This window comes from Peromyscus maniculatus, chromosome 11 (assembly GCF_049852395.1).
Source record: "Peromyscus maniculatus bairdii isolate BWxNUB_F1_BW_parent chromosome 11, HU_Pman_BW_mat_3.1, whole genome shotgun sequence".
In the NCBI taxonomy this organism is placed as follows: Eukaryota; Metazoa; Chordata; class Mammalia; order Rodentia; family Cricetidae; genus Peromyscus; species Peromyscus maniculatus.
Window position 1 is genome coordinate 29,663,372 of NC_134862.1, and position 19,224 is coordinate 29,682,595.

The 19,224-nt window shown below is 38.0% G+C and overlaps 1 protein-coding gene and 1 pseudogene across 11 annotated transcripts in view; one reads left to right on the top strand and one right to left on the bottom strand.

Moving 5' to 3' along the window:
• The window catches only part of Ptpn4 (protein tyrosine phosphatase non-receptor type 4), a 196,340-nt gene that overhangs the window by 159,698 nt on the left and 17,418 nt on the right, over positions 1 to 19,224 (bottom strand). For all 11 annotated transcript variants that reach the window (XM_076547241.1, XM_076547240.1, XM_042257998.2 and 8 more), the window contains exon 2: positions 3,857 to 4,011. In XM_076547241.1, coding sequence (XP_076403356.1) covers positions 3,857 to 3,994 — 138 coding nt within the window. In that variant the 5' untranslated portion in view covers positions 3,995 to 4,011. The remainder of the gene's footprint in view (positions 1 to 3,856; positions 4,012 to 19,224) is intronic.
• Positions 17,869 to 18,760, top strand: LOC102925693 (putative ribosomal protein uL10-like pseudogene; annotated as a pseudogene).

Sequence of the window (19,224 nt, forward strand, 5' to 3'; positions counted from 1 at the left end):
ACTGAATAGTTGGTAACACTCAGACCCCTACTCTTACTCACTAAGATGACAAAGCAGTTAGGCTCTCCAAACTCAAACCAGATAATTGGGGATTTTTTTCCTCTAGAGAACACAAACACTAAACTAACCTAATATTATTACATAACTACTATGTTTTTGGAAAGAGGACAGGGGAAGTGTTTGTATACAGAAAGGGGATGGAGTTGAGATCTAAATTCTCATTCTCCAAATAAACGAAAGAAAAAAAAACTCACAAAACTAAAAACATATGTAACAATAAACAGTAAGTAATAAATAAACATCAATTATGCATAAGGAGCAACAAAGTAAGGATCTGCTAATTTTGAATTTTAGTTTTGTTAATTATGTCCTTGACTAAATTTTTTTAAGTAACACAATATGTGTGAAAGACATTTTAAAAAGGAATTTATGTGGTGCTGGAGAGATGCCTCAGCAGTAAAGAGCACTTGCGGCTTTTGCGGAGGAGCCAGGTTAAGTTCCCAGCTCCCTACATGGCAGCTCACAACTGTCTGTCACTCTAGTTCTATGGGACACTGTCTCTTCTGACCTCTGAGGTCTCCTGCATGCCCACACACACAAAAAACTTTTTAAGGGAATTCATGTGTCAAATTGAAGAAGAGTTAGTAATCACCTAATAAATACTATTCAATATTTAATGATATAACAATGTTGTAATAAGGAAGAGAGAAAGAAAGAGAGCGCAAGAAAGAGAGAGAGAGCATATGCAAGAAAGAGGGTCCTGTCTCTTTGTAAGTAGCCTAACGACTCATACCATTTTTAAACTTGTTAATTAATGCATCATAACTAGAAGAAAGAAATTCCCAAATTTCTCTTTAAAAACGACTAACCAGGCTGGTGATAGAGACCTGTAAAACCACTGTTATACTCTGAATGTAATTGGCCCCCATCAGCTCATAGGGAGTGGCACTATTAGGAGGTGTGGCTTTGTTAGAATAGGTATGGCCTTGTTAGAGGAAGTGTGTCACTGTGGGGGTGGACTTTGAAGTCTCCTTTGTTCAAGCTATGCTCAGTGTGACAAATAGTTCACTTCCTGTTGCCTGCAGATCAAGATGTAGAACTCTCAGTTCCTTCTCCAGCACCATGTCTACCACACATTACCATGTCCTGCCATGATGATAATGGACTAAACCTCTGAGCTGTAAGCGAGCTACCCAATTAAATGTTTTCCTTTATAAGAGTTGCCATGGTTATAGTGTCTCTTCACAGCAATAGAAACCCTAAGACAACCACCAACTCAGGAAATTAAGGCAGGAATGCAGCCAAGTTCAAGGCTTGAGTGAACTAAGGGCAAGCAAGTTCAAGGCCAGCTCAGCACAACTTTGTGAAAGTCTGTCCCAAAATGAAAAATAGAAAACGGGTTGGGAACAGAGTCCAGTGGTAGAATGTTTGTCTTGCATGTTCAAAGCCGTGATTCAATCCACAGTACAACATAAATAAACAAATATAAAACTATGATTGTAGAATAGTTCTAAATAAATATTTCCTATAATTAAAAAATAAAGTTCATATTAACTTAAAATAAGATTTATTAAATTTATATCTCCAAAAGACATTTTTTTTTTTTTTTTTGGTTTTTCAAGACAGGGTTTCTCTGTATAACAGCCCTGGCTGTCCTAGAATTAGTTCTATACACCAGGCTGGCCTCGAACTCACAGAGATCCATCCACCTGCCTCTGCCTCCCGAGTGCTGGGATTAAAGGAGTATACCACTACCACTCAGTTCCTCCAAAAGAATCTTAATGAGTCCATAACAGGGGCAAAAAGCCTTGTCAATTGTCTGATACATAGTTTATATTAATCAGAAAGTATATTAATCAGAACTTTTTATGAAGGAGAATTCTCTTTACTTTTTAAATTTCTACTTGGCAATCTACTCTTCATCTATTAATATAGTAGGAAACAAGAAATTTAAAATCTAAGTTTTAGAAAGTACACTGAGCTGTTGGGTTAAATAATCTCATAAATAATGGTATTTCCACTATTTTGCAACTTGTTTTCAAATGTGAAATGAAACTTAGGATTTTTTGAAAGGTAAATTAGTGATCCTGCTACATACTAAGTAACATACAAAAAAAATTTAAGCTTAAAAAACTAGTAAACAGGACTGGCAAGATAGTTCATTGGATTGGATAAAGGCACTTGCTTGCCTTGTAAGTCTAACAATCTGGGCTTGATCCCCAAAACCCATGTAGAAGTGGTAGAAAGAGAAAACAAGCTCCACAAAGTAGTCCTCTGACTTCCACATTCACATGTGCTCCCCCTAGCCCCCATGCACATCATACATGAACACAATAAGTAAAATAAAGGTTGTTTTTAAGTACTTGGTAAATATTAAAATTTTAAATCACAGATTTCAAAGTACAGATAGACACAATCAGGAAACAAACAGATGACATGTCATTGTATAGACTTTGATATGAATATGGGCTATATATTAAATAGTATCATATATAGAATGCTAAATTTTGGGGGTATGACAATGGTATTGTATAAATTTAGAAGACTCTCAAGATGCTAAATACTTACTGGTGTGTCTACCACTTACTTTCAGGGAGTTCAGGAAGAAAAGAGAAAGTAAATGTAAAAATGTTAACACCAGTTCAGTCTGGGCAAAGGAAGCTCCATATTCAGTATACTAGTCTTCCATTCCAACTACAGATTTGAAGTTTTTAAAATAAAAAAGGTATGTGCATCCTTGTATGTCAGGGTCCATCCCAGTGTTGGGGTTCAGCCCCAAACCTATCGAAGGGTCCCTTGAAGAGGGAAGAAATGCTAGATAGGAATCATAGAAGTAGATGAAGAAAATAGAGACATAAGATAGCTTTGGACAGGCCCTGGGTTAATACACAGTCGCCCCAAGTTTAATCGTGATGAGCTTTTTATACATTAGCCAGGGGAGGAACAAAAGATCTCCCCCTCTCAATGTCCAGGTACTAAGTACCAACAAGTGTAGACCCTTCAAAACACCTGGTAACCATGCGCTTGGCCATATTATCTCATTATGCAGTCCTGCTGGCAAAGCAAGCTCAGACTTTCTGACCTTGAATAAGGCCTTTCTAGGGAGCTTCTATGAACCTCAATACTTGTATTTATTACTAAGACATGTATAAGAACTTAAGAGCCTATAGTGGAAATAATCCAAACACAAACAAGGAAAAAAATGGAGTAACTAAACAGAGATTGGCAAATGGATACACTATGGTATGCTCATACAAAAGAATAGCATGCAGCAATGAAAATGAATGAACTAATACTAACATACCACACTGGTGAAACTCAAATGAGGAACAGCTGAAGCTAGATATTAATAACAAGAACAAATACTTGTTGGATAAATGCTTTTCAGACAATACTTATGAAAGATCGGTCTTATAACTTATCTTTGTTTAACCAAAGTTGTATTCACAGACAGTACAAATAAGGCTTTAGTGAAACATATTAGGAAGGTATTTAAGACAAATTATTTTCAGACACCCTCATGCATATTATAAAACCACCTGCATACTACTGATCTGTTCATGAACTAGGATGCTCCGCTGTTTGTGAACAGTTAGTGGGCCACACTTTTTGAAAGATCTAGTTTGAATAAGCAGGTATACTGGATATAAACTTGTATCAAAAAGACTTCCTTAACTAAGAATGTTCAAACTGTACTATTACTTAATGGTTTTAGTTTTAAAATAAATCTAAATTCAGACTAATATCCAGAGACGGTGATGGTGGTGGTGGTGGTGTTGGTGGTGGTGGTGGTGGTGGTGGTGGTGGTGGTGGTGAAGAAGCTAAGGCAAGGAGGAGAAGAAAATAAAATACTCACATTAACTCTGAAAGCCTGTACAGTGTTATCCAGAAGAAGAATGTTGCAAACCACCTCTGTATGCTGTCTGTCTCGGGCCAACTCCGATGCTCGGACATTGTAGGTTCTGCCAGCAGGCAATCGGAAACGTGCGGTCATTACTGTCCACACAAGATCTAGGTTTAAAAAACAAGAATCACTAAATAAAAGGAATGGTACAAGATACAGTATAGCTTTAAAAAAAAAAGTTAATATGTATTTTAAATTAAAACATTGACAGAAAACAATTACACGTTTTGAAACGTCAAGATTAAGAAAATTAAGTATAAAATTACATATAAAGCTAAAATCACAAGCTACCCTAAAGAACTTTATCTTGCACTATTCTACTGAGAAGATTCAATGGGTTAGTTTCAGGAAGTCATATTCCAATTCAAGATACGTGCGCTTAAAGGGTGGAAGGCACAGGAGAGCTCAGCAAGTGGGGTGTCGCTCACTGATATGTGTTCTAAAAATACTGCAGACGGACAACAAGGGAGAAGACTGCTTCATTCCAATCACTATTGTTTTTTTTATTTAGAAAAACACTGTAGAATAACTGTGGGAGCCCGTTCTTGGGTTCCTCGTGGCTTTACCCAGCAGGTCCGAATAGAGGATGATCAGGACCATGGGCCTGAGTGCAGGTGTCTGAGATGGTCTGCACTTGGCTGTGCTGGGGGAGGAGGTCTTTTGCTCCACCCCTTGGCGTCTCTATAAAAACCCTGGACCAGAGACAGTCGGGGCCCGTTGGAATAGGTTCCAGGCCCTCTCGAGGCTATCCTTTATTTTCTATCTGTTTATCTCCGCAAGATTCTCCGCTATAAATCCTTCTATCTAATATTTCCTGCTGATCGCACTCAAGAAAACTCTGGGAAGCTGTGGGGGTGGTGGGTAAACGCCCCACAAATAACAATAGTGAAGATTATTTTATTTCAATTTCAATCAACCACTCTATCTTTTTTTATGAGAAAAGGGAGGTATCAGGGCCTCATTATGTACCCAGGTTGGCCTGGAACTCCTGCCTCAGCCTCCCAAATAGCTGGAACTACAGACATGTGAGATGTGTACCTCTCTGAGATTTTCAATGTTTACATAAGTGGAGGAAATACATAGATCACCTATAAAAGAACAAACTTGTCAATGATAGCTATTAAAAGACAATGAAACTGTACTTTCAAAGTTCTGAAAGAAACTTATTCGGGAACACTGAATTCTATACCCAGAAAACTAACAGTATTATTAGAGAGAAAAAAACAAAAACAAAATCATTTCAGGCATTCCATGACTCAAAATTTAAAATCCATACAACTTCCATCTTAAAGACAATGCAATAAAGGATACTGAGCAAGAAAAAACACAGACATTTAAGATATTACTATTTTGGTTCTTTCAAGACAAAATTTCTCCGTATAGTCCTGGCTGTTCTGGAACTTGCTCTGTAGACCAGGGTGGTCTCACACTCAGAGATCCTCTTGCCTCTTTGGGACACAAAACAAAACTAAATATACTTAAGGAACTGAAATTACACAAAGTATGTTCCCTGAGAACAAGAGAATTAAACTACAAATTAACAATAGAAAAGTCTCCAAACACAAGGAAAGTAAATAGCATACTTCTAAGTACACATTAGACAAACAAGAAATCTTAAGGGAACAAAAGATACACAGAATTAAATAAAACAGAAAACATAATACAGCAAAACTTGCAGGTTACATATATAGCAGCACTAATAAGGGAAATTTATAGGACTGCATGTATGTAACAGAAAAATGGGACATGCCTCAAACCAATAATCTAACCTCCTTCAGAACAGAGAACAGAGAAAAACCTAATGAAACCACAACAAATGGGGGAAATGAAATGCTTTTCTGCATCGATTGAAACATCACACTTTTATGATAAAAATTCTCAAAACAAACAAAGAAAAGGGGCACAATATCACCACACAATGCTTTTCTAGATACCCTCAAGGAAGGGTATCTAGAAAAGCATTGTGTGGTGATGTTGTGTTCCCCAAAATATTGTGTACCCTAATAAACTTATCTGGGGTCAGAGAACAGAACAGACACTAGATATAGAGGCCAGAAAATGGTGGCACTCACGACTTTAATGCTAGCATTCCAGAGGCAGAGCTCCATCTGAATCTCTGAGTTTAAAGCCACACTGGAAACAGCCAGGCATGGCAACATGAGCCTTTAATCCCAGGAAGTGATGTCAGAAAGCAGAAAGGTATATGAAGCATGGAAACCAGGAACTAGAGCTGGTTAAGCTTTTAGGCTTTTGAGCAGCAGTTTAGCTGAGATCTCAGAGGCTTCCAGTCTGAGGAAAGAGGATCAGCTAAGAAATTGGCAAGGTGAGGTGACTGTGGCTTGTTCTGCTTCTCTGATCATCCAGCATTCACCCCAATACCTGGCTCTGGGTTTGATTTTATTAATAAGAACTTTTAAGATTCATGCTACAGCATTCTATATGGCTCCTATCCTAATTAATTGAATAGTTAGAGTCTAAACATTTTCACCCTAAAATCAGGAACAAGGCAAGTAATTCCATGAAAGTGAGAGTGGTGAATGGCAGGGTGCATACAAAAAGAACTAAAACAGGCCGTGTTACCAAATTACCTGATGTATAGATAGAATACATGTTAAATTTCAAATATAACCCCATGTGTAAAAACTAAACAAAAATTAAAATGTACAAATATAACAAAATACATACAGAATGTTATGCTAAAGACTACAAAAGGTGAGCTGAAGAGATGCCCAGGGTGGTGAGGTGCCCCACCAAGCATGCCAATGTGAAGGGCTGTCATCTTACTGGGAGACATGAATTTTAAATTATGTTTTTCATTGAATATTTCTGTAGGATGTACTTCTCTGTAAGTACTGTTGAACTTAGTATATTTTACTCTTCAAACAAGAATTTTAGCCATTCAAATCATATAGTCTAAAGATTGTTTGAAGTGTGTTTAAAATATAATTCTGAAAACTCTGAGAATACCTGGGAATAGCAATTTACTGTTCTGGAATGTCAAAAATTAACATGCTAGGAATTTGTTTTCTTTTCTTTCTGCTTTTTTTTTTTTTTTTTGAGACAGGTTCTCACTGTTGTAGCTCTAGCTGGCCTAGACCTCTCTATGTAGACCAAGACAGCCTTAAACTCATAAAGATCTAGGGCTGAAGAGATGGCTCAGTGGTTAAGAGCACTGACTGTTCTTCTAGAGAACCTGGGTTCAATTCCCAGCACCCACATGGCAGCTCACAACTGTCTGTAACTCCAGTTTTGGGGGACTAGACACACATGGTAAAACACCAATGCACATAAAATAAAAATAATTTTAAAAAAAATTATAGAGATCTGCCTGCCTGTGTCCACAGAGTGCTGGGATTAAAGGTGTGCACCACCACGCTGTGTTTTTTAACAAATATACACATCAACTCTAATGAACCATGCTTTTGGTGTCACATCTAAGACTAGATCCTCAAACTTAGATAATAAAGACTGTCTTATGTTTTCTTCTAAAAATTTTACAGTTTAGGTTCTATGTTTAAATCTGATTCAGAGTACTTTTGAATATAAAATGAGAGGTAGTGTGGACTGAGGCTCATTTGTTATTTTGTATATATACAACTTTCTATCATTGTTGAAATGCCATCCCCCCCTTTTTAACTAATTTTATTTGGGGATGGGGTGTGTGTGCCATGACACCCATGCAGAGGTCAGAGAACAATTTGCAGCAGCAGATGCTCTCCTTCCACCACGGGGATTCTGGTGAGTAATCAAACTTGGCAGCGTGTACTGTCACCTACTAAGCTATCCAATACCAGACAATACCATAGTTGTTTTATATTCAAAAGTTCTCAATGAATCAGATTTAAATATAAAATCTATACCACAAAACTTACACAGATACACAGACACAAGCACATATAATTTAAAAATAAATCTTTAAAAACATTTCCATTGTACTAGGTATAAATAATATACAGAAGACTTAAAAGTATACAAAGAGATATGTGCAGGCTTTATGCAAATATTTCATCATCTTATATAAAGAACTTGAGACACCCACAGACTTTTACCACAAACACAAATAAATATCCTAGTATAAATAAGGGCCAAATGTTAAGAATAACAACTGTATCCTCTTTGGATACAAGAGAACAAAGGTTTTAAAACAATCTAGAGGAATGAAATGATCATGTCTTTCCTTTAATAAAGTTGTACTTCTTTCTCACAAGAATATTATGTTGATTCTTAATTTTTCTTGAGAATTACCCTAAGAAATTCTGGTTTACATTACTTTCCTAATAATTAAAACAATATACCTTTATTTGAAAACTGGAGTACTAGGTTGGGTCTAAAACATTTTTCTAAATGGTGTATCTCTTGACTTTGCAAATGATCAATTACATTAAAAATAGACAATCAACTGCTAGTTGAATTTCATGAAATGAAGAGACAAGAACGGAGAACCAGAACTTGAGCTAACCTTCTTAGTTACTACCTCTGGCCTCTTCCTTTTCTTGCTTCCAGGGTTATAAATCTCCAATACCTACTTTCAATCTCCTGGAAGATGGGTTCTGAGGCAATAGAAGTGCTTGGATTAGGAACAGTTTAGCATGAGGAGAAGCTGAAGAGGTCAACGATTTCAATTTCACTCAAGAGAGTCCACTGACTTAAAAGTCAAATACTCTTCCTGCATTCTTACATGTAGCTTTCAAATTATTAGTTTATTCTCCTTTAAATGACCAACTCTAACAAGTATTGCCATTATTCATCTTATTTCTAAGGATTCTAAATTAACTTTATCATTAATTAAAAGAATGATCTTCTACTGGCTAATTTGCCTGGTAACCCTGGATTTCCTTGCTAATTTGTCAGTAAAATATGTCCAAACACTAAAAAAGCAAATGTCATTTAAATAACCATTTTCTCATTTTATTACTTTTCTGTGTTTCATTTGAGAAAGCTAAAACAAAAATGCTAACAAAGAAATTAGAATTAGTAATTTGACCTCTGTATAGACCAATAAAGGAATATCAAATGACCATAGTTTGTAATTATGTGAAGCTAGAAGGTGACACTTAAGTGCTCCTAACAACCTTATGTACCAGAACAACAAGTTACATGGAGTTATAATTTAACATCGCTTGGGTTTAACAGTTTATTACTGGAGCAAGGAGAAGCTCAAAAAGAGCCATGAAACAATGCATCTAGCAAAGCACTGACAACTCTCTCCATCTACTTTCTTCAATATCCACAATAATAACCCACAAGTTTCTATTACTGTCACCATAATCATATTTGCAGAAATGGAGTATCACTGAAAATTAGTAACATTTGTATAAAGCAACAAAAGAAAACAAATAATTACCTTAGAAACAAGCTTCTTGATTCTTAAAAATGCCAAGAAAGACTAACCTTTTTCATGTTAGTAACTAATAAATGTTACTTACCCTAGTTACAGTACTTACTAATTAGTCTACATAAAATGTTCATCCAATAAAAAAAAGCACTGAGCTGAGTTCAGGTTCCACATAAATATATACTTGAACATGAAAAATCTTAGCAATCACTTGAAAGTAATTAAGCTACCATTTGTTGAATCTTAATCTTTATAATTTCCAATTTTTAAATACAAAAAGTAGCCATCTGAAAGGCTTTAGTTTAGTACATTTGGTACATCCAACTTTATATGGAAAGAATAAAGAAAAGATGGAGGAAGCATTTCTAAAAGGGGAAGTAAGTCTGCTGGAAACCCAGCCCTCCAAAAGTCAAAGATCACTGATAAAGTGTCAAAAATCAACATTTTCAAAGGTCTGGAAATTAGCAAGAAGGTTGCTTGCTACACCCTGAAGAGCTTTATTTTAAAACAAACAACTGAACCTCACTGAGCATGAGCTTTGTAGCATTTTAATGGGATTTCTACCCAATTCCCTCGTTCCAATAATGTAGGCCCTTTGAAAAACCAAAGGAGACTGTCCAGAAAAACAGATAGGCTGACTGCAGAGCTTCACTTCTCCCTGTTCCTCCAAATCCAATCCCCCAGCCTCAATCCCAGCTCTGCAGAATACTTGTGGCAGCCCCCCAGGCCCAGCTCCAATCTCTAGTGGATCAAACCGATCTTCCCCTCCCAACTTCTCCTACTCCCTTAGTAGAACTACACCTGACTTCCCAACAGAGACTCAAAAGGCGAGAAGCATCTGGATATATTGCTACGGTCTCTAAGAGACCACAGCTGCCAGCCCAGACTACTATACCCAGCAAAACTTTCAATTACAATAGTTGGCTTTAAGCGATATCTATCTATAAATCTAGTCCTATAGAAGGTATTAGATGGAAAGCTCTAAACTAAAGAAGTTAACTACACTCAAGAAAACACAGGGAATAATCCAATCTAGCAAATCAAAAGCATGCACACAACACACATACACACACCCAACCAAAGTAACAAGAATCAACAAACACAGCTCATTGATACTTTTCACCATCAATGGTCACAACTGCCCAATAAAAAGACAGACTACAAGAAGGGATACAAAAATGGAGTCCATCCTTCTTCTGTACCCAAGAAACATACCTTAACATTAAGGAATCAAGGATAGACATTACCTCAGGATAAAATAATAGAAAAAGATATTCCAAATAAATGCATAAGAAGCAAGCTGGTGTAGCCATTTTAATATCTGACAAACAGACTTCAAACCAAACTAATCAAAAAAGATAGAGAAGGGCAATACACACTCAAAGCGAAGAGAAAAATATATTAAGAGGACATTGCAATTCTTAACATCTAGGTACCAAACACAAGGTCACTCAAATCAAAAAATAAAAAACAAAAACCTACTACAACTTAAATAAGGTATTAATCCTCACACAGTGATAATGGGAGATTTCAATACCCAACTCCCACCAACAGACAACTAGGTCATCTAGACAAAAACTACACAGAGAAATGCTGGAGCTAACTGACGTATAAACAAAATGAGCCTTACAGATACTTACAGACAATTCCACCCAAATTCAAAAAACTATACCTTCTTCTCAGCACCTCAGGGAACTTTCTCCAAAACTGACTACATACTTGGACACAAAGCAAGTCTCAACAGACACAGAAAACTACAATAACCCCTGCATCCTACCAGACCACCACAGATTAAAGCAGGTATCAACAAGAACAGGAACAACAGAAAGCTTACAAACTCATGGAAACTGAACAACTCTCTACTGAATGATAAATGAGTTGAAAGAGAAATTAATAAAAATAATTAAAAACTTTATAGAACTGAATGACTATGAATAAATACACAGCATACCCAAACTTACGGAACACAAGAGGCCAAGTTCACAGCACTCAGTGCCTACATAAAAAAAAATCGGCAAGATCTCATAGTAGCAACTTAACAGCACACCTGAAAGTTCTAGAACAAAAAAGAAGAAATCATACCCCAAGGGAGTAGATGGCAGAAAATAATCAAACTGAGCACTGAAAAAATGAAAAAAACTAAAAAACAATAGAAAGAATCAATGAAACAAAGAGTTGGTACTTTTTTTTTCTTTTTCTTTTCTTTTCTTTTTTTTTTTTTTTTTTTTTTTTTGGTTTTTTAAGATAGGGTTTCTCTGTCTGAAGATGCTGGTGAGGATGTGGTGTAAGGGGAACACTCACCCATTGCTAGTAGGAGTGCAAGCATGTACAGCCACTATGGAAGTCGGTGTGGCTGTTCCTCAGGAAGGTGGGAATCAACCCCAAGATCCAGCTATCCCACTCTTGGGCACATACTCAAAAGATGTTTTATCCTACCACAGAGACTTTCACTCAACCATGCTTATGGCTGCTCTATTCATAATAGCCAGAAACTGGAAACAACCTAGATGTCCTCAATAGAAGAATGGATAATGTGCACATTTACATAATAGAATATTACTCAGCCATTAAAAAAATAAAATAAAATCATAAAATTCGAAGATAATAGATGGAACTGAAAAACATCATCCTGAGTGAGGTATCCCAGACCCTAAAGGATAAATATGGTGTATTTGTTTATTCGTGGATATTAGCTGTTAAGTCAATGATAATGAAGCTACAATCTGTAGAACTACAGAGGTTATGTATATAGTAAAGGACTAGGGAATACACATAGGAAAAGAAAATAGAATAGATAATTATGGATGGATGGGGGTGCTGAAATGGGAAGATCAAGAAGGGAGGGGGGAGGGGGGAGGGAATAGGAAGCTGAGGGAGGGAACACAGGGAGAGACAGCTAAAATTAAGGACCATTTGTGTAGTAGTATGGAAACCTAATACAGACTGTGATCTAAATGAAATTGCCAAATAATAAGGGAGATAAAGTCCCAGTTGGCCATCTCTTGTCACCAAATGAAGTTTCCAGTACCAGAGCTGGGTTATATCTAATTGAGTTGTTGGTCAATGGGGTCAGTCCTGTGGGAATCCCCATTCAACCCAGGCTCTTACCAAGAGCTCTCCACAAAATGACAAGGCCCATCACTGAAGATAATACCTCACAACTCATTAAACACAGAGAAATCAAGCTGGTGCCTACACAGAGCCTTCACCCCTACGAGCTAATGTCTCTGGTACTAGAAGGCATTCAATATGCTACCAAAAGAGAAACATAAATACCAAGCCAGCCACAAACTCTTTGAACTATAATGCTATCCTGACTTATATGGCAGGGCAATTGTGACACAAAGCTTGTGGGAATAACCAATCAATGTCTGATTGGACTTAAGACCTGCTCCATGAGATGGAAGCCACACCTGACAATGCTTGAGTAACCAAGAACCAGAGACTACATAGCCCCAGGACCTAGGGTAAAACCAAATACTACTGTTCTAAAACAAACAAAGCATAGCAATGACTCCTGATGACATTCTGCAATACTCATAGATCAGTGCCTTGCTCAGCCATCATCAGAAAAGCTTCCTCCTGCAGCAGATGGGAACAAATACAGAGATCCATACCCAGACATTATGCAATTAAGAGACTTTGGAACATTTAGCCCTAAGTGAGATGTCTCTATCAAATCCCTCTCCTCATGGCTTTGGGAACACCACAGAAGAGGTGGTGGAGTTTAAGAGCCAGAGGAAATAGAGGACACCAAGAAAAATAACACCCTCTAATCAACATGGTCAAGGCTCATATGAACTTAGAGACAGAGGCAGCAAGCACAGGGCCTGCACAGATCTGCACCATGTCCTCTGTATATATATTATGGCTTCCAGTCTAGCTCTTGTTTTTTTTTTTTTTTTTTAAATGGGATTCCTGAGTGTTCTAACAAATGGATCTCTGATTCCTGTGCCTTCTCTTGGGCTCTTTTATTTTGTTTGTCTTGTCTTATCCCTTAGAAGTCTGTTTGTTTTCTAATAAGAGACAGAAAAGGAGGGGGCTCCCGGAGGGGAGGTGGAAAGGAACTTGGAAGAGTAGAAGGAGGGGAAACTGTAATCAGGTTATATTATGTGAGGAAAAAGAATCTATTTTCAACAAAAGGGGTAAAATGGAAAAGAATGGGAGGGAGGGATCTATGAGTATTGCAGAATGTCATCAGGAGTCATTGCTATGATTTGTTTGTTTTAGAACAGTAGTATGAAAGCTATAGAAACATTCCTGCAATACTGGATCAGAAAAGTAAGGTCATGAAGCTCCCTCCATGTCCTCATTTTTGGAGAAACCATTATAATCATTCTAACAGAAACCTAAAAATTCCTACTTGCATAGCATGCTTATTTTATCTAAGAACCTGACTGCTACAAACAGCCTTTTATCAAGAGCACTTTTTGAAAAATTACCAGTAGTAATTATTTAATAACATAGCAGCCAGAAATATCAGTAACTGGTATGGTGGAAAAGAAGATGACCAAAACAAAAACAGTGCAAACTGGAGAAGAAGATACCCATAAAAAGCTAAAAGGCTCCCCACATACTCCTGGAAATGGAGAAGGATGCCAGCAGGTACAGAACTTTGTTCATCTCAGCAGACTAAGACTAAAAGGATATATTATATTCTATATTCAATATAGCCAAGGGCATAAATGAAATCTCACCATTAGCATCTTATTAGTGGTAGTTTCACACAGGCATCAAAGTCATAGATGCAATGCAAGAGAATAATGAGAGGAAGAGGTAAAAGTATCTTCATTTGCAGAAACTATGAGCTTACACAGAGAAAAGCCTAACAAACCACGCACAAAAAAGACAAATTTAGCAAGGTACTGGATACAAACGCAATAAAATCAGCTGGGTTGCTAAGCATTAACAATGTATAATGCCAAAAGGAAATTAACAATTCAGTTTATCAAAGTGTCCAAGAGTATATACGAATAATTTAATTAAAAAAGAGAACTGTAAAACTATATAGGAACACTACACAATACCAAGAAAAAGAAGAAATACAGGTACAAATGAATTCGAAAACAGTACTAAAATTGTTAAAACAATTGTTCATAACACCATTCAAAAATCCACCCAAAGTAATCTATGGACCACTTGATACAGTCTTTACAACTGAGGTCCTAATGACACTGTTTTGCAAAAACAAAATAATTTCCATCCCAAAATTTATACAGACTTCAGAAGGTACTCCGAAGAGCTAAGAAATCTTGAAAAAGAACAAAACTAGTATTCCTAATTTCAAAAGTTATTACAAAGGCTATCACAGCCTAAACAGTGCAATACTAGGAGGAAGACTTAAGGATAAAGGTCAAAAGGAACCCCACATTATCTATAAGGAAAAGGTGTCAGTCTATTTGTGTTGCTAAACTACACTTGGATACCTTTTTTCTTTGTTTTTTTGTTTGTTTTTTTGTTTGTTTGTTTAAGACCGGATTTCTCTGTGTAGCCCTGACTATCCTGAAACTCGCTCTGAAGATCAGGCTGGCCTCCAACTCACAGAAATCCACCTGCCTCTGCCTCCTGAGTGCTGAGTGCTGAGATTAAAGGCATGCGCCACCACCGCCCACCACTGCCCTTGGATACTTTGTTGAGCAGTTTATTTGCCTTTGGAGAAGACATAAACTTCTACTTTTTCTTTAAAGGCCTCCTCAGAGAAACCAAAGTACAATTCTACAGAAGTCCAGCGTGGGGAACCAATGAGTTTACTGGGCTTATTTACCAAGTGTGGGTGGCAAATGACCTCCAGGAGCACGTGATTCCAAAGCAGCGGCACCACTGAAATGTCTCCCCCTAGCACAGATGACGATTCCGGGCAGCTGCACAGGTCAAGTCTCCTTTAGTCAACCTTCAATCCTCTCTATATTCTAACACCTCCTGAGACCTCAAGGCCATCAACTAGGGTAGAATTTCATACCACCAGGCAGGAGGCTGGCATCTCAAGTGAGGATTCAAAGACTCTCCCCACCACTCCTTCCTTCTATGAGGGAATGTTAACTGTCAGCACTCCCAGTCTCAGTGGTCTCTTCTCAGCAGCCACAGCTGCTCTGATGAAAATGACAGCTATTAGGCTCAGAGGACAGCGCTCTGCAATATTTTGGCTCCCAATTCTGAAGGCAGGGAGATTCTGGAGCATGTGTCAACATGTCTTCATTTTCTGGAGGGCCTCATACTATGTCCCCACATGGTGGAGTGAAAGAGGTAGCAAAGAGAAAACATCATGCAAAGAGATAAAGAAGGGAGCCTGGCCTGCCTCAGAGCAGCCCTCTCTCATCTTAACTACCCAGTCTTGAAGCCTACCTCACTCCGAGAAGACCAAAGTCTTGAAGAACTGACCTAGAAAGACATTAGTCCATTCATGACAATGGTGCCCCAAGGGGCTAATTACTTTCCACCAGACCTTACCTCTTAAAGGTCCAAATACCTAACAACGACAATACATAGAGGACCAAGCTTCTAGCACATGACCTTAGCAGGAACAAACCTCTGCAGATGACAAGATAGCAATAAAGAAAATGTATCTTTCCAACAAATGGTTCTGAAAAACCTGAATATTCACTTATTAAAAAGAAAAGATTCGGGGCTGGAGAGATGGCTCAGAGGTTAAGAGCACTGACTGTTCTTCCGGAGGTTCTGAGTTCAATTCCCAGCAACCACATGGTGGCTCACAACCATCTGCAATGAGATCTGGTGCCCTCTTCTGGCCTGCAGTCATACATGCTGTATACATAATAAATAAATAAAGTCTTTAAAAAAAAAAAAGATTCATCCTTACATCCTTACCATAAATAAAAATTAAAACAGACCTAAATATGAGACCTAAAACTATAAAATTCTTAAAAGAAAACATAGGAAAAGTTTCATGATAATGGACTAAGAAATCATTTCTTAGATATGACACCAAAAATGACAGACAATAAAAAATAGGAAAAATGAATTTCGTCATATCAAGAATAGCATCAAGAAAATGATTAGAAAAAGCACAACATAAGAAAAGATTAGTAAATCATATCTCTTATAGGTCTGATGTCCAGAACATATAAAGGATGCCTACAAAAGGAGGAAGGGCAGGGAGGGTAGTGCACTGATAATATATTTAGCATGCAGGAAGCCCTGGTTTCAAACCCTGCCATATCAAAAAACAAAAGATCTAATTTAAAATACACAACTACATTCAAATGAACATTTCTCTAAAGCTATACAAGTGACAATAAGCACACTCAAAACATGTTCAGTATGACTATGACTAATCAATCATTGGGGAGATGCAAACTACAATCATGACAAGATCTTCCTCCACACATATTTGGATAGCTACTACTTAAAAAGGGGATAGGGGTCTAGCTAGACATGTAGCTCAATGGTAGACTACCTATCTATCAAGAGTAAGTAACTAATTTTGAGCTTCAGCATTGAAAAACAACTACCACCAAACAAAAACAATGAAAAATAAATATATTAACAGAATTGAAAGCTCTTAAAGAGATGTTTAGACACTAATGCTCAGGGCAGCACTATACAACAGTCAAAAGGTAGAAGAAGCAACCTAAGGGTCCACAGTAAATGGATAAAGTGAAACATGATCTATATCTACATGATGAAAGGAAATTCTGCCACAAGCTACAATTTAGAGTAACCTTGAGATGTTATGCTGAGTAAAATACACTTATATCAGTGGTTCTCAACCTTCCTAAGGCTGCAATGCAACCCTTTAATACAGTTCCTTCCTCATGTTGTGGTGACCTCCAATCATAAAATTATTTTGTTGCTACTTCATAACTGTAATTTTGCTACTGTTATGAATCATAAATATCTAATATGCAAGATATAAGATAGGTGACCCCCAAAGGGGTAGTGACCCAAAGATTGAGAACAACTGACTTAATAAAGTAAGTATGACAATCAAAGAAGAAAGAGGACTGGAAATTGCCTGCCGTGTCTTTAAGAGAAAAAAGCCAACAGGAGCTGGGAGGCAGTGGTGAGCCCACAAGGAAGCAAAAGCACATACTACCACAAAACTGTGCGCTTTAACTTCTGAAATGCCACAACATGAAGCAGGGATCTTGGTTTTGTGGATAAAAATGTTACCATATTTTTTAATTTAATAGAATTTGTAGTATTAGAATTCATCATTTATGACCTAATCTTTTTTTTTTTTTTTTTTTTTTTTTTTGGTTTTTCGAGACAGGGTTTCTCTGTGTAGCTTTGCGCCTTTCCTGGAACTCACTCGGTAGCCCAGGCTGGCCTCGAACTCACAGAGATCCGCCTGCCTCTGCCTCCCGAGTGCTGGGATTAAAGGCGTGCGCCAGCCACCACCGCCCGGCATTGACCTAATCTTTTATTATGAATGAATACTTAGTTGGAGTTCCTACTCTTTTAAAAAAAGAAATTTGCAAACTAGCAAAATTTCAAAAAGGAAAATTAATAAAAATATAAAACTACCCAGGTAATTTGGAGAGGGGAATTCTAGATTTATTAGAACGTGCCAGTAGAAGAAGAATAAAAAGACAAAAAGGGGGATCAACAGGCATCCTCTTTAGAACGACACCTTTAAATCCTAGGTGGCAACCCCTGACGCACCACTGTGATGCCCAGGGAAGACAGGATGGCCTAGAAGCCCAACTACTTCCTTAAAAGCATGCAACTTTTGGATAAATACCTAAAATGCTTCATTTGGGGGCAGACAACGCGGGCTCCACACAGATGCAGCAGATGCACATGTCTCTGTGAGGGAAGGCTATGGTGCTAATGGGCTAGAACAACATGATACACAAGGTCATTCGGGGCATCTGGAAAACAACCCAGCTCTGAAGAAATTGTTGCTCCATATCTGGGAGAACGTGGGCTTTGAGGACCTCACTGTGATTAGGGGCATGCTGCTGGCCGATTAGAAGGTACCAGGTTGCCACCTGTGCTGATGCCATTGCCCTGTGTGAGGTAACTGTGCCAGCCCAGAATATCCTTTTCTTCCAGGCTTAGGTGTCACCACTAAAATGACCACTGAAATTCTGAGTGATGTGCAGATGACAAAAACTGGAGACAAAGTAGGAGCCAGTGAAGCCACACTGCTGAATAAGCTGACCAGATCTCCTCCTCCTTTGGGCTGATCATCCAACAGGTGTTAGACAATGGCAGCATTTACAGCCCCAAGTGCTTGACACCACAGAGCAGAATCTGCACTCCCGCTTCGTGAAAGACGTCCGAAATGATGCCAGTGTTTGTCTGCAGACTGGTTACCTGACTGCTTCCTTGGCGATGTGCAATGTACTCTATTATCAATGGGTACAAGTGGGTCCTGGCTTTGTCTGTGGAGACTGAGTACACGTTCCCACTTGCTGAAAAGGTCAAGCCCTTTTGTGGCTGCTGCCCCTGTGGCTGCCTCCACCACTGCTGCTTCTGCTGCTACTGCAGCCCCAAACAAGGTTGAAGCCAAGGAAGAGTTGGAGGAATCAGATGAGGATATGGGATTTGGTCTTTGACTAATCCCCTCGAGGCAACCAACTCAGCCAGCTTAATTTAAGAAACACAGAAATAAAGGCTTACTTCTCTTTAAAAAGGAAGTTGGGGAATGAAAATAAAAGCAAGCAAAAAAAAAATGCTGCTTAACATCTCATACTAATTCCAAATACAAGCTTATGCTGCAGGCCGAAGAACAGAAATTCCCACGATTGATTGAATGAATCAATCGCTGTCCCTAGGGGGCAGCATGCTACTTTTAAAACTTCAGTACCTAAACTATGAGCTGGCCATGATAGTCTGGACCTCCAATCCCCACACATGGGAGTAGAGGAAGGAGAATGAGAAATGCTGGGTCATCTAGAACTACAAAGCCAGCTGAAGGCCAGCCAGAGCTACATGACAGACTGTCTCAAATAAATAAATATTTAAGATCCAATACTAGTCTTTCCCACAAGTAGTTTCTTCTGCTTAAATCTACTGAGCT